This window comes from Trichoderma evansii, assembly GCF_050947405.1.
Source record: "Trichoderma evansii strain SZMC 28006 chromosome Unknown GGI43scaffold_3, whole genome shotgun sequence".
Lineage (NCBI taxonomy): Eukaryota > Fungi > Ascomycota > Sordariomycetes > Hypocreales > Hypocreaceae > Trichoderma > Trichoderma evansii.
This window is the reverse complement of record NW_028145203.1, coordinates 2,192,578-2,217,137: the sequence shown is the minus strand read 5'-3', so window position 1 is coordinate 2,217,137 and position 24,560 is coordinate 2,192,578. Positions and strand designations below refer to the sequence as shown.

Below are 24,560 nucleotides of genomic sequence, written 5' to 3'. Positions count from 1 at the left end.
CAGATGCACGCTTTAGCATTTCCACAGCTAAATCCAAATTTAACACAAAGCGACAATTTTCTCTTTTCAGTGGTTCAGCCTACTTTACGCCCGGTGCCCCTCATCCATACATGCAATTGCTTGGTGCTGGTGTCATTGGGCCGTGGTACTGCTACCTGCGTCTAGTCCACCTGGCAGCACTATCTATAAAGTGGGCGCGCCTATTACTATTAGTGAGTGGTCCTGTCGTTGGAATACAGGGAAACAGGCCCAAACTTCGCCTCCCGAGGAAACGCCATCTTCATCCTCTTGGCCGTGTGGCTTTTCGCATTCTTTGCCATCACCACTCTTCTTTGTTCATCAACTCCCGCACGTGCCATTGCGAGATGCGCGCTGTATCTCATCCCTGAAGAGTCTCTTCCCCAGCTTCGCGGGCCGCCTTACCGCTCTCGGACCTGTCACCATCACCGCCAAGTCCTTCAACTCTATCGCAACTCGATCCGCTCTCGGCCAGAAGTCACCCTCTTTCTAAACTCGTCACCGCGGCTCAAACACCCCTACCATCAACCTCTCACCGCAGAAAAAAAAAACAAGGGACAAAGGCATTGAGATTTATTAATTTTTCTCTTCATTTCTTCTGATCTTGTTTCCTATCTACTGCGCACTTGCCCTTCTTCGCTTCTCTCCATCAGCCTTGCCTACCACAACCAGACTCAGTCTTACTATCGAGCAAAGCTGCAATAATGCCGACTCCATCCTCCAATCCGCCTCCTGATCAATCCTCTCCGCCCCCCTACAGCTTCTCGACATGTCCTGAAGATCAACAACATCCCTCACGATCTGGTCGTCAGACACAAGACGCCACGCGACCGACGTCAGACACAGAAGTCAACCAGAGCTCGTCGACAAGCATTGCCTCTCCTACAGCCCATTCTCACGACGATCTTGCAACCGAAGAGTCGGTATTAATAGACGTCCAAGCATCGGCTGGAGCTTCGCCCATGGATACTTCAGCGTCTCTCCGACCGCTCTCTAGCGGGACGGTTGCGACATCTCCCATGTCGAGTGATGACCTCAAGCACCAGGGAGTCGACCCAGGCGGTCGCCTAAGTCGAGAGTCGTCCACCTTGTCGGGAACTCTGCAGGTCGACAAGTCAGACTCCTACCAAAGTGAGCCCGACTCATTGGAATGGCTCGAGCAGGAAGATGACTACGACGCTACGCCCATGCCATCGGACTGCACATATATAAGGGTAAGAATGCAGCCGCTTTTGTAGAGTGTACTCGGCTTGCTCACACTGTATGCAGAAAATTCCCATCTCTGCGTCATCATTCCTCCGACCTGGAAGCAAGTTCCGCGGCACACAGCAATCCGAAAGACAGGTCTACGACGTCCAGGTCGAGATCAAGCATGTTGACCTGCGCGAATCCTTCCTCTGCGGTTACCTGCGCATCCAAGGTTTGTCGCCCCCAATTCGGCAGAATTCTCAAGTTGCGTCATAGCTAACCAGCCTTGTCCGTGCTGATAGGACTGACCGAGGACCACCCTACACTCACCACCTATTTCGAGGGAGAAATCATCGGCACAAAGTACAATTTCTTTACCAAGCACGATGACTGGGGCGCAAACTACAAAGTGGACATTAGCCACTGGTCCAAGTTTAGCGCTTTCCGGCCGTACCAGAAGATAGCCCGCAAGGGTCCCATCACCATTACTGACCTGGCACAAAGAGACCACATTTTTATGCGATGGAAGGAGCATTTCTTAGTTCCAGACCATCGAGTTCGAACAATAATTGGAGCTTCTTTTGAAGGCTTCTACTACATCTGTTTCAACCAAGTCAAGGGAGAAATAAGTGGAATCTACTTTCACTCCAAGAGCGAAAAGTAAGCCATCACCGTCCACATCGTCCACCCCCCACTCAATCCACTTCAAACACGTGGAGACTAATTGCTTGTACCCAGGTTCCAACAGCTGGAGTTGAAGCATGTCCCTGACCGGGGATGCTTCAGTGCCCAAGAGTTTCGGTAAACAACCTGAGGGATGATTTTTATGTGTCGACTAATAATGGAAACGATATATGGGATCTATATCATTACGGAAATTTTCTTTCCTCTTCTTTCTTTTTTTCTTTTGTACTTTGTTTTACTCTCAATTTTCCTCTCTCTTTTTGTTTCTCCCAAGAGGATCAATATGGAAGGTGTTTACGGGATATATACATAGCATGCGTGCAAGGAGCCTGGCTTTTTAGTATAGGTTATGTCGGGATGCACTGCAAGGATTTGAACTGAATATTTGGCTAGCACGGGGATGTGTGTTAGCTATGAACGCGATGAATATGAATAGATGGAACATGCTGGTGTGGCAGTACCTCGAGATTTCTATGGAATGACTGTTTGAAGCATTTGTTATTTAGGAGGAATAGGTAGGCACGCGATGCGATTTATCTTTGAGTGAGCGGTAGCAGCATATAATTTGAAAGAGGGCGTGTCTTATGATTCAGCCTCAAATTTTCTAAAGTAGCCTCGCCGAAACGGGTTGAGGTCGTCTGCTGTTGTGCCTGTGTTTGCGGCTGCTGCTTCGGCCCTCTGCGTTTCATGTGCTTCAAGGTCAGACTTTGAGACTTGGGAGTCTGGCAAGCGTCGGTAGGTTATCAGTCTTCTTGACCCTGAACAAGAGTTAGCCATTTAAGTCATCATGCGGGGGAAAGTACAAAGTATTTTGGATGTGAAATACGTACATTTGTTAAAAACTTGAACGCATACTACGACTACTTCAAGGCAAGGATGCGCTGGGACGGGGATTTCTTGCTCTTCGTCGTTTGCTGTGGGCATCCAGAATGAGAGCCTGCCGTTGTCTACTAGAGTGTCTGATGCAAAGGCGAGGATATCGTCAAGCATGGTGAGGAAGCTATATGGCTTCTTTGGAGGGACGTAGTCTGGTGATCTGGAGGTGCAGTGTCAGTCATCATTCCATAGCTCTGCCACCAAGAAGGCATATAAAAGTCCAAGCAAGCAAAATACTTACTGCCATTCGTTTACGCCCAGCTCGATAAGCCACGTCGCATTTTCAGGGTTCTTGAGTCCGAGGACTTTCAACCCTTCTCTAACTCCGTAAGGAGGATCGCATACGACTCCGTCCCAGATTCTTCGTCGTCTGATAGGTGTATTCGTCAAGTCCGCAGAAAAGAATCCTCCGAGCTGTGGCTTCAGCCCGTACTGAGCGAAGTTGCCTGGCAGACTCTTCTTCTTGTTGCCTTCACCTCGCATGCTTCGACCATCAATGTCGCTGCCCCAGCCAATGGCCCCAAAGTGCGCGCAAGCAACAGGGAACGAACCCGTGCCAACAAAGGGATCGTAGAAGAGCTTTCCCGGCGCCGCGTGGGCAATGTTTGCGGTGACGAGGGAGAGTTCGGCATCCATGCTGGTAGTGGAGATGTACTTGCGCTTCTTGAGGTCGTACTTGTGGATGATGTCGCGGGCAGAGTTTGCGACGAAGCGGCCTAGGCGGATGCTGTCCGGGTGCTCAATCTTTAGGGGCACGCTGTTGAAGGGCCAGAGCTCGAAGACGGTGAATGTGTTGTCTGGCTTGGACATGCGGATGGGGCCATCAAAGGGGAGGTAGCTGAAGGTGTCGATGAGGCGGAGGCGCTCTTCGTTGGAGTGTGCGCCTTGATAGGAGTCTATGACGAATTTGAATGACGTCTCCTTGTATTGAGGCCAGAGATGAGATGTTTGAGACTTGATGGCTTCGTGGAGAGCCTCAAAGGTTGCGCCTGTTCCCCAGAGTTCGTGTATTGAGTGAGCCATGACTGAGCGTCGGAGCAGCTTCTTTGCATCTTCTACTGATGGGAGCTGGACAACGCAAAATGGAGACTGTGGCATGTCAGTGAGCGAATGTTTCATATAGAAGAGGATGAGTGAATATAGAAGAGGATGAGTGAATGCAATGATTGGGCCTGTTTTCCTTACCTCGTTGCTGTATTCTTTAACTTTGAGATCGACGCCCTCAAGGTCGGCAAGGGCCTCAATTTCGGGGAGTCTGAAGGACTCATGCTCGGAAGCAAATTTGATGACAAAATCCATCATGACGTCTAGTATCGGTATATCGTTTGCCTTTGACCTTGTATGTGCGCGCAGATGCGTGTGGTAAATTTCAGGGTATCTTCAAATGAGATAGGGTATGTATGTGTGAAGTTCTAAAATGGGCAGTTTTCCGGGCGGTCTTTTATTCCTTCCTTCTATACTCTACAAAGTGAAAGTCATAAATTCTAAAAGAGAAAATCAGTAATTATTCACTTTTGATTCAAGGTAAGTGCAGTTACCGTATGCTTCTTAAGGAAAGTCAGAGCGATGAGATTTCGTCTCTTTCGTTTATACAAAAATTGTCTTGTATTTTAAGCCCCGCCAAAAAAAGATGAAAAAAATTATGAGTCTTATCAGGCGTGCTGCGGGAGTGGCTTTAAGGCTACAAGTACCTTGTACCCATTCATTTCACTTTTAGCTTCTCCCTCTAAAAATCGGCTCGACCAACTAAAGCTCCAGCTACAAAAACAGACATTTAATATAGAGCATCGTCTCCTTCTCAAGCTGCTCACTATAACTCATCTACACTGCCAATTAAATCATGTTATGTCAAGTTCCCTCAATATATCAGTCGCCAAAATGCTTCGTCACGTACGGGACAATGTGCCACGTTGACCCAAAGCAGGTACCGAGTAAAGGCAAGACTTGGACGGCCATCTCTGAGCTCGATTTTATTCACAAGGTTGACAGCCCGAAGTTTTGAATTGCTTTATATAATGCTAATTAATATAGGTCGATTTGATTATTCCTCAGGATATACATGACATCGTTGTTCAAAAGATGGCTGAGCGCGAATCGCCCTCTTATTACAGAGTAGTCATGACGCTTGGCCAAGTACTGGAAACGGAATTTCTTACGCAGTATATCAAGCTGGGTGCGTAAATCTTATTCTTCCTTATTCTGGGGTTTCGGAATTTTCCAAGCGCCAATTTCTCTCTGTCGCTGTCCTCAAAGCTAATGCCAAGTAGGAAATGTCTTGATGCTTTCAGAAGGCAAAACAGCCATGGGGCAACTATTTACTCTTCGAGAAGGAATTCTCGATCTCTACCTTGATAGAGAGACATATGAACGCGCTGGACTCGAAGGAAAACCATACGGTATCAAAGGTGATCGAGGATCCAAGCCCAGGTGGAGTATGTTCTGAACTGTCCCTATGCTGAGACCTAACGTGGGATGTTAATCAATTACACAGAAGTATCATATAACCTGAGAGAAGAATCAATGCTACATGGAAGAAAGCGGTTCGATAGATTGGTATATGCATGCAAAAATGTATTGAACCAGTCCATGAAATGGCTTGTCTGCAACGCTTCTACGTCTGGTATGTTACCATGTTTTACATCATTGCCACCGGTGTCATTCTATGAAATATTTATGCATACTAATTTCTATAGATCTGAATCCAGGTTTATTGGAGAGTCTCAATGCAACGAAGGTGACACCCTCACCAAGGCTAGCTACAGACACCGGAGTCAACCAAATATCTCTCCGGATGCCTTCCACAATCCTGGCTCAAGGAGACCGTGAGTCTCTGGAATATTCTGCAACGGAAATGTATGAGTGGCTGTCGCTTGTTCGCCTGGAAAGCCCTCGCATAGTAGCCGGGGACAGCATCGATCCCTATCTCTCTCGATATAGCCCGCCAGAAATCGACAGTGCCAAAGCCCAAACGCAAGTCTGCAAGCTGAGTTGGCAAGGGATTCTATCCTCGAGCTGGTTACGGGGTCTATTTGTCGACATCGTCACCAGCTGCCCTTCACAGTCTTGGTTTGCGCTTAGCGCTACGACTTTCTCCCGCAATATCCTTGGCGGATGCAGCGAGTTGACCTTTCTTCGTCCACCCGAGAGCTCAGGGGAATTCCTCATGTGGGAGATTAAGAGTCTAGATTGAAACAGAACACTTAGGCTTGCTTAGACCGCACGTTACGCTCCTCCGACAACCCTTGGTCAAGGAGGGCCTCCTCCACCAGCTTACGCAGATCCGCTTGGCCCTCTGCAGTGTTAAAGTCTTCTCGCTGCGCTAATTCTTCGATTCGGCGACGGAACTCTGGGTCAAACTCGGCGGGAATATCCTGGGTCTCGTCCATGGTTCCAACAGTGACCTTCATGCCTTCGGGGGCGTTCCTCGCAATCTCCGCAGCAGCAGCCTCGAGCTCTTCTCCAGCCTTTTCAGATTCAATAGTAGCCAGATAGGCTGCAACTTCTGGGAACTCGGCTTCTCCCTCAATCTTTTCTCTCGCTGTAAATCCTTCCAAGCCTCTGTGCATGACATCCACGCCTAGCTCGACCAGGGCTTTGGCAGCTTCGGGGGTCTCGACGACAAATAAAGCGGTTTCGTTGTCTTCGTCTTTGAGATTGACATCGACCTTGAATTCCTGGATCAGGGCTTGGAGCAAGTCAAGGTGGTTGTAGCTGGCCGCAGCATGGACCAGGGAGTAGCCATGTTCGTCCTGGGCGGATGCCAGCGCAGGCTTTTCTCGAAGGAGAGGCAGCAGTGCGGGGCTGTTGTCGGCTGCCAGGAGGAAGGGGTTTGAAGACGCCATGGCGATTATTCTTTCGAGGTTATACAACCGGTGATTAATGGATGCTCGTTCCTCGTTATCGTTATTAGGATAAAGCTTGGAGAAAAGAGGCCGTTGAGTTATGCTAGCGGCTATAGAGGGGTAGATGTGAAGTTTCCGGGAGAAAAAAAAACCTGAGCGCTGCCACTTGACCCCTCCCCCCACTCTCTATGTAAGGCAGATTGGTGACATCCCTATGATCAGCCGCAGGCCAGGGCTAGGGATCGCTGTAGTGGCGGATTTCTACTGGACGTGCTGCCTAAAGCTCATTAAGCAGCGTCTGTACAGCGGGAGTGCTTGTTGACCCACCAGCTTAGAGCTAGAGGAAGCAAAATAAAGCAAAATACTTCAAGACATCAAATTTGAGCCCATCAACTCGCTCATACCACCATCGAGCCTGACTTATAAGGCTCGTAGAACATAGTTCAGGTCAATCTCGATCCTGGGCGCTTCTTCCCTGTGGCTGGTCTGTGCATGACCTAAGCCTTCGGTGAGGAGTAATTCTGAATCTGGTTATTATGCGTCTGACTCACCAAACCTTCCAGGGCTGAGTAAAAAGAGGGCAGTGTTGGGCACCGCTAGCAGCCTCAATAGTGCATCCCTGTGCTCTTCACAGAGGGAACCAACTACAGGGGATAACAAAGGAGACGAGGTTCTCGATATTAAATACGGCAGCATAGCGGCGACTGGAAGCCTGGATTCTATACAGACCATTCAAGCATCATCTATTCAAGCATAGCTGGGAAGTCGGTGTATGGCCTTGACATCCAGACTTCGGCATTGACTATACGGCTTCTTTTCTCCCAGTTATCAAAACGCAACTACGGCGGCAAAGTTGATCAACGCGGAAAAAGCTCAAAGGGCAACAATGGCAGCCCCATATACACCTCAAGATGTGTCGGCCGTCTCCCAGATGATCACAGCTCTGGATGCGGCCCGAAAAGATAAACGACGTGCAGGATTTTCTTGCAAAAAGACCACGTTTTCAGTCAAGCCTTCTCGAGATCGCATCGAGGTGGACTCATGGAAGATGCAGGATTGGGACTATAAGCGCAAGGGTCTTCCTACATATGCTCGCGGCCTATTCACCACCAAAACCAGCAGAAACGCACCGGAAATCGCAGTCAGAGGTTACGACAAGTTCTTCAATGTGAATGAGGTCAACGAGACCAAGTGGGACGTGATTCTGAAAAACACCCAGGGGCCTTATGAGCTCACTCTAAAGGAAAACGGCTGTATCATCTTCGTGGCTGGCCTTGAGGATGATACTCTTCTTGTTTGCAGCAAACACTCTACCGGTGATCGCAGCGATGTTGAGCTCAGCCACGCTCGTGCCGGAGAGATTCGGATAGAGCAGCAGCTGGCCGCCGTTGGCAAGACCAAGGAGGATCTTGCAAGGGAACTGCGCTCCCGGAATATTACTGCCGTAGCAGAGCTTTGCGACGACTCATTTGAAGAACACATTCTGGCCTACGAGAATGAAAAGGCCGGGCTGTATCTTCACGGTATCAACCTCAACCTCCCCGAATTCGCCACTTACCCAAGTAATCTGGTTCAGGAATTTGCAAGCCAGTGGGGCTTCATCAAGACAGACCTGCTGGTAATGGAAGATATAAACGAAGTAAAGACATTCCTGGAGGATGTCGCCAAAACGGGAGCTTATGATGGCCGCGATGTTGAGGGTTTCGTCATTCGATGCAAAATGTCACATAACCCTGCCGAGCTGCCTTACCAAGACTGGTTTTTCAAGTACAAGTTTGAGGAGCCTTACCTGATGTACCGGCAGTGGCGAGAATGCACAAAAGCCATTATTGCGGGCAGACAGGCCAAGTTCAAGAAGCATGTCAAGATCACAGAGGAGTATCTGCTTTTTGCGCGGAGACAGCTTGTAGCAAACCCAAAACTTTCCAAGGAATACAATCAGAATCACGGAATCATCAAGCTTCGGGACGATTTCTTGGCATATAAAAACATCAAGGGATCAGACGCCGCCAACCTTGAAGGTTTTGATCGTGTGATTATGACAGAAGTTACGAAAAACGTCGTCTTGTCACCTATTGCAACCCTTGGCTGCGGAAAAACTACTTTGGCTCTGGCATTGACATATCTCTTTGGCTGGGGCCACATCCAGAACGATAACATCTCAGGCAAAGGTCGACCACCAAGATTTGTCAAGGCAGTTATGGACCAGTTGAAGGAACACCCTGTTGTTTACGCAGATCGCAACAACGCGCAGAAGCACGAGAGAAAGCAGCTTATCGGCGATATCAAGACGCAGAGCCCAGAAACTCGAATTGTCTGCCTAAACTTCCGACATGACGAAGAGTCAATTGATGATATCCGGCGGGTGACCCAGGATCGCGTCATTGAGCGAGGAGACAATCACCAGACAATCCAGGCAGCATCAAACCAGGATAAGTTCCTCGAGGTAATGGAAGGTTTCATTAGGCGATTCGAGGAATGCAACCTCAACTCTGCGCCAGATGCTGGATTCGATCTGGTCATTGATCTGGATCCTGCGGTTGACAGCAGACAGAATCTCGAGACATTGGTCAAAGAGTTGAATCTATCCCTGCCCAATGTGGTTACAGAAATGCCAAGCCCCGAGAGACTCGATGAGGCTATGGACTTTGCGCTAGGATACAGACCTGACTTCAGACATACTATCCCCGACAGAACCGGAAGAAAGGATGCCAAGACTGGACAGCAGCAGCAACCGCAGCAGCAGAAGGCACCGAAGAAGAAGGGATTGGAGTACATGTCCATAGATGTATTTGCTGACTCTATCAACAAACTCCTCGACAAGTCATTCAAGGGAGTTGGCCCGAAGGAGTCCAAGTTTTACTTGCAGCTCAAGAACACGAGAAGAGTACAGCGCAAGTTCCATGTCACGTTGATGCACAAAGCCACAAAGGACCAGTACCCAGAGTTATGGCAGCGATATACAGAGCTTCATGAGGCCGCAGGCGGAGGCGATGCCAGGCTTGCTGACTGCGACTTGATGCTCGAGCGAGTAAGTGATGCTCCATTAAACGTTTTGAAATAAGAGATTAAAGTAACTGACTTGTTTTTCTTCTTCTTACAGGTTGTTTTTGATGATCGCATCATGGCCATTGTTGTCCGCATTGTCGACGAGGAGGGCAAATGGGAGTGTGTAAACCGCGTTGCGCATATCACGGTGGGAACGCGGGATGATGCGGTGAAGCCAAAGGAGAGCAACGATTTGTTGGCCAAGTGGCTGGAAGAGGGCACTGGTGGAGAGGAAAATAGGATTCGGGAAGTGGTATTTGATGACAAGCCAATGATTAAAGGAATAGTGAAGGGTGTTTTGTCCAGGTAAAGGGGGTTAGTGCGATGCCTCGAGGCGAGCGAGCAAAAGTTACAAGTTCAGGCGGAATACGGAAAATGGTTTTAAAAAAAGAAACAAACATGTAAAAGAGATAAGACATGCCGCAATGGCAAGGATATGCTTTATATGATATACCCGCTCAGCTGGGCGAGTAGTGTCGCCTGGGGTGCCAATATACATGTCTAATACCTATGTGAAAGAAACAAAATACTTTTGACTCTGGCTGGATGCAGACAGGTGAATCATCTCAATCATCTCCAAACATTGTGAGGTGTATATTCAAAGATGCGAGGAAGGAGGTGAAAGACGCATGATGGTTGAGCAACCTAATTGGATCGCCCACATGTAGAGATCATTGGAGCGTAAGAGAGGGTATAAGTAGAGACAGGATATTGCTCGTAACATAAGTTGGTGCCACCAAATAGCAAACAATGAGAAGCCAAAGCCGAACCGAACCGCCCCAAATAAAAAACCAGACCAAAAAAACAAAATGAAACGGGCGTAGCTTCGTCTACTCGTCATCTAGGCATCTGCTAGCTATACTTCCGAAAAAGGGAACTTCGAACCTATATGTCGTATTGAGATATTAGTTAGCCGTGAACTTGTATTATCTTTTGTGGTCTCGAGGAGCTTCTTAGGTGTGTATATTTTGTACCTTTCGAGTATCTCTGCGTCTTGATATGCTCTAAAAGCGAGATAACCCATCAGGGCCAAATCGCCAAGGAAGAATATCCAGCTGAGGAACGTGGACCAGGACAAGAGGAGGTGGAAGACCATGATAGCTGTAAATAGGAGAGCGGATTGCCAAGCGTGGAATCTATACATGGTTTTATTAGTCTTTTCCTATCTTCAATAATGCATGTTGTGTTTAGGATGAGAGTCTCGTACCTGACATAGTCGCTATTCCTCTCCAAGATCAACAGTATCACCGCCCCAATCGGTGGAATTGCCAGATACGCCAAAGATGCCTCATAATCCAACCTTATCCCCAGACTCGTGTCGAATTCGCTAATCTCGGCGGGAAATGCGCCGGGCATGGCCAGAGGCGTATTGTTGGTGCTGCTGTTGCCGCTGCCAAACCCCCACAGGCCGCCGCCGCCGCCATTATTGCCCAATGCGCCGTGTCTGCTGGCCGCGCCGTCGAGATCGCCGCTCCAGGCTCGCTGCGGCTGTGGGTGCTGCAGGGGAGGCGGGCTGCGCGCGACGGAGGCGATTGCGGAGGGGGAGAAGGGTCGGCGCGAGATGTCGGCTGAGGCGCGCGGGGAGGACATTGGCGAGCGGGTGTGCTCAGGAGGGGAGGATTGGTAAGGCGCAAAGTCCATGGCTGTGATGTTGTTTTTGGTGGTTTAATGGTTTGAAGGTTGGTTGTGTGGTTTTTTCGGAATTGGAGATTGGAGGAGGTTGGAGGTTGGAGATTCGATAGCTTAGTATAGCTACCCTTGTAGCGGAGGGAGGAGCACGAGACGAGGCTAGCTGCTGGCTAAACAGATCGATCTGAGGCGAATGAGCGCTGGATAGGACGAATAACAGCTAAAGATCACTGCGTACAAAACATGCGGCTATGAGAAAAAATAGTTCGAATGAGGTGTTTGCGAGGGCAATGCGTAAGAAAGGTAGCTAGCAGTTGAGTACGCATGCAGCTTAAACACAAGGTGGAGGTTGATTGCGCCGACATCACATGAGCTGCCGCGATTGGAGGCGCTGCAGGGCCTTGAGCTGCTACCTAAACGGGCGGCCCCAGAGGGAGGGTTTAGTGGTTTGCCAGGGCTTAAAGCGCTGAAAGTGGGCTCTCGCTGGATGTTTAGCATGGAGGGCGGAAGGGTCCGTGCCCGCTGGCGGCTGTGGTGACGTACCTCAGCTGATACCGTACCCACACAGAGTCGATTGGGGCGAGCTGATGTTATCCAGCTGCTTCTTTTGGAGCTGACCAGCCTACCAATTGTATAAAATATATAAGCTATACAAGGCATCAATAGCAGTTGGCAGTCAACAACTAGCCAATTATCAATTTAGACAGAGATTATTGAACTATATTTGTTTAAATTAGTTTAAAAAAGCTAATGAACAAATATTATTTTATAATCACCAGCTATTAGTCCCTGTAAATAAAAATTTAACTCCCTGGGTAGTATTTTTATTAGCCAGGAGGTTTAATGTGGCATTCGAGTCTATACTAGGTCTAGTACCAAGGCAGAGTATAACAGTTCCCAAGTGATAAACCTATGTCGGCTTTATATTAGCAGAGAGATAGGTTAGGATCTTAAGAGCAGTTGTCACGGTCGGGCTGCTGCAAGAAGAGTAATAGAGGATCAAGTGGGGCTAGGTGCATCTTTGTTACTAAATAGCTGCTAGGTATTATTAAAGGACTATATTTATCTCTGCCTAAGAATATAGATGCAGATTGGTCCTCTGCCTCCGTCAATGAGAGCATAGCTATTTAACCTTGTACGTACTTGCTATACTACTAAGTCGCCGCAACAATTAGGCACTCTCGGGCCTGGACCTCACAGTTTGGCCGCGATGTCTTACTGCTAAATCACACCACACAACGAGTAATAAGAGCAACAACCAATGAAAAGGCGTGTCGATTATTCGATCTCCATGGATCAACCATTTTTGGACATGGCTTCGACTAAGATAGACACCCCATAACCCGGCTAAAATAAAAAAGCTTATCCTAACTGTATTTACTTACCTATGTAAGACAAAAAAAAAAAAGTCCATTTTGGCGGTCCAGAACAGGATGCCCACCCCATTGGAGATTTGGGCTTGACCTCTGAACTCCTTGTTAACTAAATTTCACTAGCTCATCCCTGATGGTCATCTACTTGCTTAAACAAAGAGCGGTATAATTAAAGGCACTCTGCGTGCTGTGAAAGGCTTCAATATATGCCAGTTTATTTGTTTGACAGATTTGACGACTATCCCACTGTTGGGCCAAGATATTTCGGGGTGTCTCGGTACTATACCGGATATTTCAGGATTATCCCAACTAATATCTCGACTAAATTCATCATGGAAACTATCTCAGACTTGTGAGAACAAGACATAAATGCTGATAGTTTGGGTGAAGATTTTCCAAGTGGATTGATCACAAGCCGACTGAGCCTGTGGGGGTTAGGCTCTGTTCCACTGCGTCGAGCAGGATCGATTCTTGTCTCTCATGACAAGGACAGCTTCTTCGGTTTCTGATCTGTCGCTATGGATGACAAGGTACACAGCAACGAAGATGCTATTAATAACTACAGTAGCAAGCTCACGGGTGAAGGAAGAAAGACTCGAGTTGGGTTTCAGTACATAGCTTTTGGCTCTGCCAGCGATATACTCGACGCAGAAGAGTTTGCCAGGCATCTCTTCTCCCGAGTCCACCTTTTGTGCCGCTCACTGTTGGTCTCTGCCGCTGCTTCTCCAGATGGTGACTGACCATGCTAATAACGATTTCAGCATGACGAAATAGCATACTTACCGGTTGAATCGATAACAAAAGCTCTGGAGGATAATGGCCCTATTGTGGCGATCAAGCATAACGGCAATGTTAGAGTTTCGGTACAACAAACCCAGGTAGGTTTTATTCCTGGCAGCTGTTCTGTTGCACATGCTATTAAACTTTTAGGAAACTTTGATGTCCTATCTTGTTGAGCGCTACTCAGAAAGAAACGGGCCTATCTCAACCACTTCAAGAATGAGAATCATCCTATTGTTATTAATGGCTATTTTTGCAAGTATACATAACACGTATGTAATCAGCCACTACCATCCGTATTTAGTTCACATGGGTCTCACAAGTCTTCAGAGTTTCTGGCATTGTTTGGACTACATTCTTTCTCGCTCTTCGCCCAGAATCTCAGGAATCAATACGTAACGAATATGCATCGATCACAAGCCAAAGTCCCAACCAAGATAATACGGAAACGATAAGCGTACCCACAATTAAGGAAGCAGTTCTAACTGATTCGTTTATTCGTGAATTTCTAAGAATGGGAGGCGAGAGCTTCTGCGTTGTGAGGTAGCAACTCGGGATGTCGAGCTAGGCGGTTATCATATATTTAAAGGTTTCACTTACATATTTCCCCCTTTACTGTTGTTATATGCAGACGCTGATATAAAGCCCGGAACGTTCACCTACTCATCAAATCGCTCTGAAGACTTCCATGTCAACGCGAACGACTTCAATGCGACGAGGTGGGTAGGTAGCGGCAAATCATCGGCTACAACAGGGCCAGGATACTTGCTATTCGGTCTCTCAAGATGGGCGTGTCCAGGGCGTCTTTTGGCAGTGCTTGGTGTGTAATATACCTTGACCAAACCCCTTCGGCAGTAGAACACCTTTTTGAAATCGGCTAATAGGGTCGTAGAAATGAAGTGCTGGTTGCTTTCCCTGGCAAAGCATTCACGATTTCGACTCGAAGGCGACAGGGTTAAGGTTTTGGATCCACACAGCATTCCCAGTATTCCACCGCAGGGCGGCATCCTTGCAGAGAGATGGTGACATTCAGGATGACCTTTACAATGCACCTTGCGGGTAAGATAGGAGTGGAAGGAAGATAGTTAACCCGGGCTTGCCTGGATTGATAGGATATAAAGAGAGTGAGATTCTCTTTACTAGATAGGAAAAACAATACACGTTCTTTACATAAAACGACTCCTAGCTGGCGCCGCGGCCTTGTTCCTGTGAGAACAGGCCGGCAGCGCCAATGGTTCCGTAGCGTGTTCTCACTCAGTGGTCTTAATAACGGTATGACAAGTTGGGTTTCCGTGGGTGTTTGTATGAGTGTGAGCCAGTTCAGACGTGCGTTTCCTACTTGTCAACAAATTATAAAATTGCTTTATTATATTAAATCGTAGCTACGAAGATTCGGGGTATATATACATATTCATTACCTTTATTTGTTCAGGATTCTAAGCACGACATGTTTATCTCGGAATAGTTTGTTTTTTATGGTTTTTCCTTGTCATACTATGCATTTCTATGAATACATCTCCAATAATGTACATGTGTAATAACTTTTTTACAGCCCTATATCCAAACCGCTGTCTTTTTATATCTCGCTCATTTCCATCATACAAACATCTAAGAAGATGCGTCCGCAGGCGCATCCTTCTTTGATTCTTCTTCCAACTGCTCCTTTCGTCCCTCCAGAGCCAACCACAGGCTGCGGCTGCCGCCTTCCAGTGTGGATGTGATGCCCAAGCCTGCGCCCTGGAGAATGGCCACCAGCTGCGCGCGAAGTCCGTCAAGACCACCCTCAATACCACCGACCCAGTGAATGCCTGCCTGGTCAAAGACCTTGCCTTCAATACGTCCTCCTATTAACACTAGTTTCGCCAAGCCGTTTTGGAAAGTGGGATCGTAGTATCCAGGGTTCTTTCTCCGAGTCGGGGCAGGGAATTTTCCAGGAACCGGGGCGAGAACGCTCAAAGCAGCAGCGACGTGCGCTGGAGAAACTGCAGGAATGATAAGGCCGGCCAGGGGTCCAACCATGAGAGGCTCAATCTGAGCGTAGGCAGACTCGGGTGAGATTTCGGCGCTCTTGACTTGCTCATAAGCAGCTTTCGACAGATCGTGAACAATCGGGCCTTTAGATGTTCGCGGCGTAGCCTTTGAGGCAGCTGCAGCCTCGGGGTCGTAGAATTCCACAAGCTTCAGGGCCACATTCAACATGTTCGTTCTCAGCACTTGGAGCTGTACTTTTGAAGAAAGATCCACAGGCTCAGCACCGGCCAAAACATTGACTGGCGGGACACCATCCAATGCCTTTTTCAATTCTCTTCTTACGGCAGCCCACTCCACCGCTGTTAGATTGCTGTGCTGGAAGAACAAGATGAGGGGCGTGGTACGGAGCAGCGAAGTATATGTTCGGATCAGCTGACTCTTTCGGGTATCAATTGGTCGCGCGCTGGGGGGTTTTGTTGCGGGAGCAATGTCAATAGGCGGCTGGGCACCTTCGGGGACGGATCGTAGGCCGGGAGTTGCATGTTGAGCATCTGATGTCGAGAAGTTGTGGGCGTATGCGCTGAGAGAGAAGGCTCCTCGAAGGTTTGTGGCCTCTGAGCTGAGCCGTCGGAGGCACGGCCTCGCCGCCCTGCTTATTATTCTTGTCATTCTAGCCGGATTAGTATTTATAATCATTTCGGCGGAAAGTATGGCGCAAAACACTTACATGAATTGACCCAAGCTGGCTGTTTAGACTAGAATCTTGAGAAAGCATCTCTCGCGAACTTTCAAGTGGCCCCACCAACATCGGCGGTGCCGGATCAACTACCCGCCGTTCCGATACTGAAATTGTCATCAATTGTATTTGCAGGTACAGAGGGGCAGTTCTGTGTGCAGTTTAGCGCCCAGCAGCATCCAGCGCTACCTCTCAGTACTTTGGCGCTTTGAGCTACCAGGCACCCAGACTGATTGCGCGCGACACCTCAACCTGCTTGGACTTGGTGCCCTGCAGCTTCAGCCTCTTGTAAGCTGGCCGAGAGCAACTACTGGAGCTAGTACCAATTCCTTCTTTAGCATTCTACAAGGCGATCCCCCCATCACTACTGAGAAATCCATTTTCGATTTGTCCTTTCAAGTCACTTTATCCTTTGAGCTGCTTAGCATAATCGTCATACAACCGAACGACCGACCCAGCTAAGGGCCCCTAGTCATCATGTCGACCCTCGAAGAGCTCGATGATCTCGACCGCCGGGAGAAGGAGGAGAAGAGAAGAGAAAACAATGACAAGAAGGCCACTGTTGCCGACGAGGACGATGAGATGAAAGACGCCGAGGAAAAGGACGACATCCTCGACGAGGAAATCCTAAGCCTAAGCACACAAGATATTCAGACTCGGAAGCGATTACTTGAAAACGACTCTCGGATCATGAAGAGCGAGCTTTCGAGGTTAACGCACGAGAAGGCCGCTATGGGTGAGAAGATTAAGGAGAACATGGACAAAATCGCAAACAACAGGCAAGTTTTACAAAGAGTTGCCCCAAAACAGAGGCTGCTCGCCTGTTGTTCAATGCCATCGAGTATTTGTCATGTGGCTAACTATTGATGCGTGACGTGTAGACAGCTACCATATCTAGTCGGAAACGTCGTTGAATTACTAGACCTAGATCCCACCGCAGAGTCTTCCGAAGAAGGAGCCAATATCGACCTCGATGCCACTCGAGTCGGCAAGTCCGCCGTCATCAAGACCTCCACGAGACAAACCATCTTCCTGCCATTGATTGGTCTTGTTGATTCTGACACCCTCAAGCCTGGTGACCTGATCGGTGTCAACAAGGACTCATACCTAGTTTTGGACACACTGCCCGCCGAGTACGACAGCCGAGTCAAGGCTATGGAGGTGGACGAGAAGCCGACAGAACAGTACACCGATGTTGGAGGTCTGGATAAGCAGATTGAAGAGTTGGTGGAGGCTATCGTATGGCCCATGAAGGAGGCAGACCGGTTCAAGAAGATTGGTATCAAGGCACCAAAAGGTACTACACGGTCCAAAAGACGAAATTTCTGAAGGCGACGAGTCTTCCAAGATGGTCACAATGCTAACGAAAGTCATGATAGGTGCTCTCATGTACGGTCCCCCCGGTACCGGAAAGACTCTAATGGCCAGAGCCTGCGCGGCTCAGACGGAAGCAACATTCCTGAAGCTCGCAGGACCTCAGCTCGTGCAGATGTTTATTGGTGATGGTGCCAAGCTTGTACGAGACTGCTTCGCTCTGGCAAAGGAAAAGGCCCCGGCAATCATCTTCATTGACGAACTCGACGCCGTTGGTACCAAGCGATTCGACAGCGAGAAGAGCGGTGATCGAGAAGTCCAGAGAACCATGTTGGAGCTGCTCAACCAGCTTGATGGTTTTGCATCCGACGACCGCATCAAGGTCCTGGCCGCCACCAACCGAGTCGACGTCCTTGACCCTGCACTGCTACGATCTGGTCGTCTGGACCGCAAGATCGAATTTCCTCTGCCCAACGAAGAGGCCCGCGCACAGATTCTCAAGATCCACTCACGTAAAATGAAGGTTAACCCCGGCGTCAACTGGGGCGAACTTGCTCGAAGCACGGATGAGTTTGGTGGTGCCATGTTGAAGGCAGTCTGCGTTGAGGCTGGCATGATTGCCCTGCGTTCAGGAAAGAACCAAATCGGCCACGAGCACTACGTCGACGCTATTGCCGAAGTGCAGGCCAAGAAGAAGGATGTAAGTATTTGCCCTGGAGGCGAAATCTCAAGCTTGTGGTTTTTGGTATGTGCTTTACTAATACGTACGACCCTAGACCGTCAACTTTTACGCATAATCTATTTTTCTCAAATTTGCGACGGAGGATCATGGGATGGCAGGCTCTTGTTTGTCTAAGGATGTAGAGGGCGGTGGATGGCGTCTGATAAGGGCGTGCGGTATTGGCATAGAGGAAAAAGTCAAGGCCTGGGAGGACGCATGTAATCAACCATATTCCTGGCAGAGGCAAGCCAGCTCAGTAGATGAGAGACAGGTGCCTCTTTTGCAAAGCGAATAGAGTATCGTGAAAAGAACAAAAAATACTTAATTAGCCTGCACTGATGTTTATTTGCTTTCTTTGTATTTGATGAATTTGGTGTAATCGTGCTGGTGTTTGTTTGAGCTCGATACACCTAAAGGAGATTATGTAACTTATGTATGAACTGATCGTTATTGTAACCTTGTCCTATTATCAGCCACCTATTGAAACAAATGAAAGGTAGCTATAATCAAGATCCAGCAATTTTACTTTCTAATTTCTTATTAGAGCACAAATAAGCTTGTAGTTTAAAAAAACAAGGAAGCTGTACTTCGTATAATATCTCCAGGGTAAGCCCACGATGGCTGATGCTAGCCCCGGACCATTTTCTCCTGCTAGATCTGCATTGTTTCCCCCCACATTTAACCACCACCAACAGCTACGTCATTGTGATTGCGATCAAAGTTAAGCTCATTGTCAATCGCCGCCATCTCTTCGCGCTGAGTGGCCAGGATTATCTCGATTTCGACCCCGATTTGGGATACCAAGCAATCAGCGAAGCTTAGTGGCACCCGCAGCATGTATCGGAGTCATCGAGTACGCGAGACTGCAGGCGAATGGCGCGCAATGGCTGTGTATAGGTAGACGAGGGTACTTGCGCGTGTGAAGCTTGTGAAAGTACCTTCGCAGGTGCAGGTTTTGGTGTCATGGAAGTGACGTGATGGAAATGCTGGCAACAGCAGGTCATTACCTCATTTCATCATAACAGCTGCAAGCCTTCTATATTCGCCATCCTTCCTCTTGTCAGCATACTTTATTTCAACCCTTCAACAAGACAGCCCACCCATCCTCACGACTTCTGGACAACGACATTAGATTCAAAATAGTGCGTATATGAAGTGGTGAATTCACTGAGCACTTCTACTGGGTACCTCAAAAACTATTGGTTTATTCCCTGCATTCGTCACTGCTGCGACCATGTGGCGTCTACGAGATCTCCTAATCGTGGGACTCGCCGTCTCGGGAGCTACAGCGAGCACCTGGTTCCCTGGCTCCAAGACGAGTAAGTTTGAGATCTGATTTGAAGACTTTAAGACTATCTGCCCAAATGGCGATGCAAGTGAACACATCTGACTAGAGCTGACATTAGGTGACGCAGTCTACAACAAGTGGCACGAGACGGAGCTTGAGCGATGGCTGTCTGATCAGAACATCCCATATCCGACTCCAGCTGACCGCAAGGATCTGGAGGACCTCGTCTCGAAGAACTGGAATGACTATGTTGTAGAGCCTTACAATAAATGGGATACTTCCCAGCTAAGCGCGTATTTGCAAGCTCGAGGCAACGACGTGGCGCGAGAGGCCCAGAAGAACAAGGATAGTCTGCTTTCTCATGTTAAATCGAACTGGTATGAAACCGAAGACTCCGCCAACGAGGGCTGGGCCAATGTCAAGGACTGGATTCTCGATACTTGGACCGACTCCCAGCTCAAGTCTTTCTGTGATAAGCATGGCATTCCAGGTATGCAACCCTTAGCATATACCTATATATGGATAGGTTGAAACCTACAAGCAGAAGCTAACCTATGCTCTTTGTGTAGTTCCCCAGCCGCGTACTCGTGATACTTTGCTTCAAAAGGCTCGTGAGAACTATCAGGCTATCGCAGACAAAGCTGGAGAGACTGTTGCCTATCCCGGTGACTGGCTCTACTCTACCTGGTCTCAATCCGATTTGAAGGAATGGCTTGATAAAAACGGCTTCCCAGCCCCCCAGCCATCCACCCGGGACAAGTTGATAGCCTCAGTTCGCCGCAACGCTCGACTTGCATACCTAAAATCTCAGCAGGAAGCAGACAGCGCCTCGGCTAAGATCCAAGCAGCCTATACCTATCTCACAGACACTATTATTGACGCTTGGAGCGAGTCTCAGCTCAAGGAATTTTGCGACAAGAACGGAATCCCTGTCCCTCAGGGTACCAAGCTTAATGAACTCCGAGCTCTTGTTCGAAAGCACCGCGCTGAAATCTTGGGCGACACCGTCGGCGCCAGCGCCAAGGCTGCTTTCGGCGCTGCTACTTCCAACGCCCAGAACCAATATGCCAGGGCGACCGACAGCGCTTCGCTTGCTGCCCAGGATGCCTTCAACCAAGCCGTCAACAAATGGTCAGACAGCCGACTCAAGGCGTATCTGGATGCCCGCGGTATCCCTGTTCCCCAAGCCAGTAAAACTGATGAGCTTCGAGCTCTTGTTCGAAAGCACACACACCAAGCAGCAGCTGGCTGGCAAGCGTGGAACTTTGATGACTATAACTACGAGAACTTGAAGAATTACCTGAGCAAGCACGGCAATGCTGCCGCTAAGGCCGCGGCTAAGAAGAAGGACGCTACCCGCGAGGAACTTGTGAGAGCTGCCCAGTCTGCCTATTCATCCGCCTCATCGGCTGGTGGTGCACAGTATGCCTCTGCTACCAGCTATCTTGCGTCTGCAACAGCTTCTGCTAAGCAGGATGCTTTTGATGGCTGGACTGAGAGCGACCTCAAGGCCTATCTCGACAGCTACGGAGTTCCTGTTCCTCAGGGTTCCAAGATTGAGGAACTCAAAGCAGAGGCGCGCAAGCAATCTACTTATTTCAAATATGGCTCCTCTTCACCCGGGGGCACCATCCTTTCCAAGCTCGGAGAGACAGCCAAGGATGGTTGGAGATGGATCGCCCAGCAGCTCAATATTGGCAGCGAGGTTGCCAAACAGGAAGCTATTAAAGCCGAGGCTGAAGCTAAGAAGAAGGGCGAGAAGTTGAGAAATGAGCTGTAAAGTGTTTGCTAGCGAACGATACACTTTATAGGGGATGAAGGTATGACTGCGGTGAAAGAAGTGGTCAAGTGTAAGATGTAGAGAGGAATCAAAGACTCTCCGTCTTTTGTTTATTTACGAATTATGGGTGATGGAAAGGGTCAGGACAAAAGGCGATGGACTGTCATAAATGACAAATGGTATTCGAGTTAGTTTGCTTTTATAGTAATACGTTTCACACATTCTTTCGATGCCTCACGGAGTGAAGTAAAGTGATAATCACAATACATGCTTTATTATATAATAAAGGTATGAATAGACACTGTTTGCTCTGATAAAATTTTAGTTGGCAGTTCTATATATGCACTTTTATTACCATATTCACCTAAACTATTAAAAACAGACAATATTTCCTTTCCTTTTCTTCATCACTCTTACGCCCATAATCTCAAAGTCATATCGGCACCAGCACTGACGATCCAAGGGTGCTTGGGATGCCAGTCCACATCCATAACACCCAACTTCTTCTCCACCTTGTGGCCCCTCAGCATCTTGACAGGGACAATGGTTGCGTTCTCCATCAGGTCGCTGACAACCTTGCCGTGGAAGATCTGCAGGGAGCCGTCGTCGCTGGCGTCGGCGAAGAGGGGCAGGCCACGATGGAACTTGACAGCACGGATGGCCTCCGGGTGGAAGCGCATGGTCTTGTAAGGACGGCTGGACAGATCGAGGTCGTGCCACAGCAGGCGACGGTCGTAAGAACCGATGATGAGGTTGTCGCCGCCCGGGTGGAGGTCCATGGAGGAGATCCAGCGCGCACCGGGCTGGATGACCTTGATGAGCTCCTGGCGCTGGAGGTCGTAGCAGCGGATCATGCGCTGGGTGGCGACGAAGAAGTAGGGGCGCGTGGGGTGGAACTGGGCCGTCTGGGCGAGGCCGGGCAGCTTGCGGAAGGGCACCTGGCTGAGGTGCTTGGAGAGCGTGTGGATGATGACGGAGCTGCGCTGGCCGGTGGGCGAGACGGTACAGAGGAAGTCGCCGCGGCGGTGCCAGTTGATGGTCTTGATAGTGGAGCGGACGGTGGCCTTGAGGAGGACGCCCTTTGCGACGAGGGACGAGCTGGGGCGAGACCACTTCGCGGGAGGCTCCTTCTTGGCGCCGTCGGCAGTGGTGGCAGCTGCTGATGCGCCGTTGGTGGCGTAGCCGAAGCCTGCGTCGATGATGTCGCGGCTGGCCTGCTCGGTGGCATCGCTGACTATCGGAGGAGCAATGAAGAACAGGTCCTCGCCAGCGGCGGCAGCCAGGATGAAGGTATCCTTGCTGGGACGCCAGCGGACCATGTTGACGGGCTCGGGCTCGTCGGCGGAGCTGAGCTGGGCACTCCATTCCTGGTGGCCGTTGAGCGCCCAGACACGCACCGTGCCGTCGTCGCTGCCAGAGGCGATCCACTCGCCGTCGGGGCTGAAGGCGACGGTGCGCACGCGGCTGGTGTGGCCCCTGAAGATGGTCTGGCACACGGTCGGGAAGGGCCGCAGCTCCTCGGGGCGGGGCAGCTTCGGCAGCAGGGAGTTGGGGTCGATGTTGAGCCTGTTCTTGCGGACTCGGGGCGCCAGGTAGAGATCGAGGCAGCGCTCGAAGCGCTCCTTGACGAACTCGCCGTAGGCGGGGACCTTGCGCAGGGCGTCGAACTGGCTGGGGAGGTACTCCTTCTCGCGCTCCTCGGGGTCGAGTTTCTCCCAGGCTTCCTTTTCTTCGGCGGTGGGGAGATACTCCGGGGGAGGGTTGTAGCTGAGGTCGTAGCCGGGTGGTGCTAGCTTGGGCGCGGGGATGTTCATGATGTGTTTGTCTTGGGGCTCCTCGTTGGCCCAGATGTCGTAGAACTTCTCTTCCTCCTCGGTCTCTGGCTCGGGAGGTCTATAGGGCAGAATCTTTCCATCCTTGATGGCGCGAACCAGCTTGGCTATTCTCTTGGCTTCGTGTTTTGAGGGGACGAATCGTCGCTTGGGTTCTGGGGCAGCGCTCAGAGGCATCTTCTCCTCTATGCTGGTGAAGTAGGGAATCAGATCCTATATGACTGTTAGTTACTATTGTCCACAATGTAATATCAACTGAGTAGGGAAGAAAAAAGAACATACTGGGTAAGGGTCGTAGTCATCAGAAGGAACTTCGCCCATTTGCAGTTTCTTCAGAAGCTCCAGCTCCTCCTGGCTGAGGTTCAAAGGCTTGCCAGTCTCGGGGTCAGTCAAGCCAGTCCAGCCCTTGGGGAGTTCAATGCTGTCCAGCAGGGCATCAAGAGCCTCGCCAGTGGCGGGCCGCATGATTTTCTTGCCGTTGATGTCATATCCAATGTGCGGGTATGAATCGTAAAAGGAGAGCGGAATGTTGCCAATGGTGTTGACTGGGCCTTGGGCATCGGAGTCGTCACTGTCATAGACGGGATCGATTTCTTCATACTCGTAGCGCACGCCTCCATTGGCATCTTTGACGATCCTGTAATTGGGTTTGTCGTCGTCTACTTCCTCATCATTGGCACTCTTCTTGCGCTCGCCTTCCTCGCCATCACTTCGCACATCTTCGTCCTCATCTTCGTCCTCGTCCTCATCCTCGTCTTCATCCTCATCAAGTTCAGGCTCTTCGCCCTCGGATTCTGATTCCTCAACGCCGCTCTCGTCTTCGCTCTGCGATAAGATGCCCTCGAGTTCAGCGCCGCCGAATTCGTCGTCGGACTCGACAACTTCTTCGACAATTTCTTTTCGCTTCCGCGAAGGGAGTGACGGACCCATTGGATCGGTATTTTGTGACTTGGATCTTGTACGCATGAGAAAAAAAAGGGATCTGGCGATATCTTGGACGCTCAATGCAGCGGCAGTAGTTTGCGATTCAGGTAGTGTAATTTTTTTTTTCGCGATAAGAAGCTGCTCCATATCAAATCGCGGAATCTGCAGCGACAGATGTGCCCCACTTTGCGGAACATACCCGCCTTACCATACTAGGTAATCTGTACTCCGTAGAAAGAAGTCGCAACGCGTGGTGCTCTGAAATAAGACGTTCACTCGGAATAGAAGCGGGAAATAAATATACTAGACTTCCGAATATTATGCAAAAAGTTGTAAAGAGTAGTAATAAATATAGCCATAAACTGGTGGCAGTACACAGGCGCTTATACCAACTCAGTGTGGAAGAGTGAAGGCTACTCCGCATATTCAACTTACATCGAACGATGTATGCCTACAGCTCGACTATAGAAAATCCAACCCCATAAGGTACAACAATGACTGATCACCATTTTATCGACTCGGAGTCGCGGACATCCAACAGAATCCGTCGCTAGCA

At 49.4% G+C, this 24,560-nt stretch overlaps 10 protein-coding genes across 10 annotated transcripts; 5 read left to right on the top strand and 5 right to left on the bottom strand.

Moving 5' to 3' along the window:
* Nucleotides 1–556: 556 nt before the first annotated feature.
* Nucleotides 557–2,242, top strand: GGI43DRAFT_257373 (glucose-induced degradation complex subunit VID24). The gene is made up of 4 exons (XM_083200928.1): nucleotides 557–1,232; nucleotides 1,288–1,438; nucleotides 1,509–1,866; nucleotides 1,945–2,242. Exons 1-4 carry the CDS (start codon nucleotides 723–725, stop codon nucleotides 2,009–2,011), a joined length of 1,086 nt encoding a protein of 361 aa, XP_083064437.1. The 5' UTR covers nucleotides 557–722; the 3' UTR covers nucleotides 2,012–2,242.
* A 129-nt stretch (nucleotides 2,243–2,371) lies between these two features.
* GGI43DRAFT_257435 (tRNA (guanine-N2-)-methyltransferase) lies at nucleotides 2,372–4,383 on the bottom strand. The gene is made up of 5 exons (XM_083200929.1): nucleotides 4,305–4,383; nucleotides 3,952–4,250; nucleotides 3,008–3,855; nucleotides 2,721–2,926; nucleotides 2,372–2,648 (listed from the first exon to the last, which is right to left on the bottom strand). The coding sequence occupies exons 2-5, from the start codon at nucleotides 4,066–4,068 to the stop codon at nucleotides 2,473–2,475; spliced, it is 1,347 nt and encodes a 448-aa protein (XP_083064436.1). The 5' UTR covers nucleotides 4,069–4,250; nucleotides 4,305–4,383; the 3' UTR covers nucleotides 2,372–2,472.
* Nucleotides 4,384–4,502: 119 nt separating this feature from the next.
* On the top strand, nucleotides 4,503–5,961 carry GGI43DRAFT_257339 (ribonuclease P 40kDa subunit). Its single transcript, XM_083200924.1, has 5 exons — nucleotides 4,503–4,747; nucleotides 4,798–4,939; nucleotides 5,034–5,198; nucleotides 5,258–5,386; nucleotides 5,472–5,961. The coding sequence occupies exons 1-5, from the start codon at nucleotides 4,607–4,609 to the stop codon at nucleotides 5,954–5,956; spliced, it is 1,062 nt and encodes a 353-aa protein (XP_083064435.1). The 5' UTR covers nucleotides 4,503–4,606; the 3' UTR covers nucleotides 5,957–5,961.
* Nucleotides 5,780–7,024, bottom strand: GGI43DRAFT_257331 (uncharacterized protein). The gene has a single exon (XM_083200923.1). It carries the CDS (start codon nucleotides 6,606–6,608, stop codon nucleotides 5,967–5,969), a length of 642 nt encoding a protein of 213 aa, XP_083064434.1. The 5' UTR covers nucleotides 6,609–7,024; the 3' UTR covers nucleotides 5,780–5,966.
* A 27-nt stretch (nucleotides 7,025–7,051) lies between these two features.
* On the top strand, nucleotides 7,052–10,110 carry GGI43DRAFT_257346 (tRNA ligase). Its single transcript, XM_083200925.1, has 2 exons — nucleotides 7,052–9,639; nucleotides 9,712–10,110. The coding sequence occupies exons 1-2, from the start codon at nucleotides 7,495–7,497 to the stop codon at nucleotides 9,964–9,966; spliced, it is 2,400 nt and encodes a 799-aa protein (XP_083064433.1). The 5' UTR covers nucleotides 7,052–7,494; the 3' UTR covers nucleotides 9,967–10,110.
* A 116-nt stretch (nucleotides 10,111–10,226) lies between these two features.
* On the bottom strand, nucleotides 10,227–11,404 carry GGI43DRAFT_257351 (DUF4870 domain-containing protein). The gene is made up of 3 exons (XM_083200926.1): nucleotides 10,864–11,404; nucleotides 10,631–10,792; nucleotides 10,227–10,541 (listed from the first exon to the last, which is right to left on the bottom strand). The coding sequence occupies exons 1-3, from the start codon at nucleotides 11,295–11,297 to the stop codon at nucleotides 10,487–10,489; spliced, it is 651 nt and encodes a 216-aa protein (XP_083064432.1). The 5' UTR covers nucleotides 11,298–11,404; the 3' UTR covers nucleotides 10,227–10,486.
* A 1,974-nt stretch (nucleotides 11,405–13,378) lies between these two features.
* On the top strand, nucleotides 13,379–14,041 carry GGI43DRAFT_257316 (uncharacterized protein). The gene is made up of 2 exons (XM_083200921.1): nucleotides 13,379–13,710; nucleotides 13,769–14,041. The coding sequence occupies exons 1-2, from the start codon at nucleotides 13,598–13,600 to the stop codon at nucleotides 13,983–13,985; spliced, it is 330 nt and encodes a 109-aa protein (XP_083064431.1). The 5' UTR covers nucleotides 13,379–13,597; the 3' UTR covers nucleotides 13,986–14,041.
* Nucleotides 14,042–14,711: 670 nt separating this feature from the next.
* Nucleotides 14,712–16,172, bottom strand: GGI43DRAFT_257287 (mitochondrial 54S ribosomal protein uL10m). Its single transcript, XM_083200920.1, has 2 exons — nucleotides 16,137–16,172; nucleotides 14,712–16,079 (listed from the first exon to the last, which is right to left on the bottom strand). Exon 2 carries the CDS (start codon nucleotides 16,076–16,078, stop codon nucleotides 15,047–15,049), a length of 1,032 nt encoding a protein of 343 aa, XP_083064430.1. The 5' UTR covers nucleotide 16,079; nucleotides 16,137–16,172; the 3' UTR covers nucleotides 14,712–15,046.
* A 450-nt stretch (nucleotides 16,173–16,622) lies between these two features.
* On the top strand, nucleotides 16,623–21,248 carry GGI43DRAFT_420978 (uncharacterized protein; the record flags this gene model as incomplete). The annotated part of the gene is made up of 6 exons (XM_083207879.1): nucleotides 16,623–16,924; nucleotides 17,027–17,442; nucleotides 17,525–18,163; nucleotides 19,353–19,499; nucleotides 19,587–19,958; nucleotides 20,038–21,248. The coding sequence occupies 6 exons, from the start codon at nucleotides 16,623–16,625 to the stop codon at nucleotides 21,246–21,248; spliced, it is 3,087 nt and encodes a 1,028-aa protein (XP_083064429.1).
* Nucleotides 21,249–21,541: 293 nt separating this feature from the next.
* Nucleotides 21,542–24,104, bottom strand: GGI43DRAFT_257239 (ribosome biogenesis protein ERB1). The gene is made up of 2 exons (XM_083200919.1): nucleotides 23,363–24,104; nucleotides 21,542–23,293 (listed from the first exon to the last, which is right to left on the bottom strand). The coding sequence occupies exons 1-2, from the start codon at nucleotides 24,044–24,046 to the stop codon at nucleotides 21,662–21,664; spliced, it is 2,316 nt and encodes a 771-aa protein (XP_083064428.1). The 5' UTR covers nucleotides 24,047–24,104; the 3' UTR covers nucleotides 21,542–21,661.
* Nucleotides 24,105–24,560: the final 456 nt, after the last annotated feature.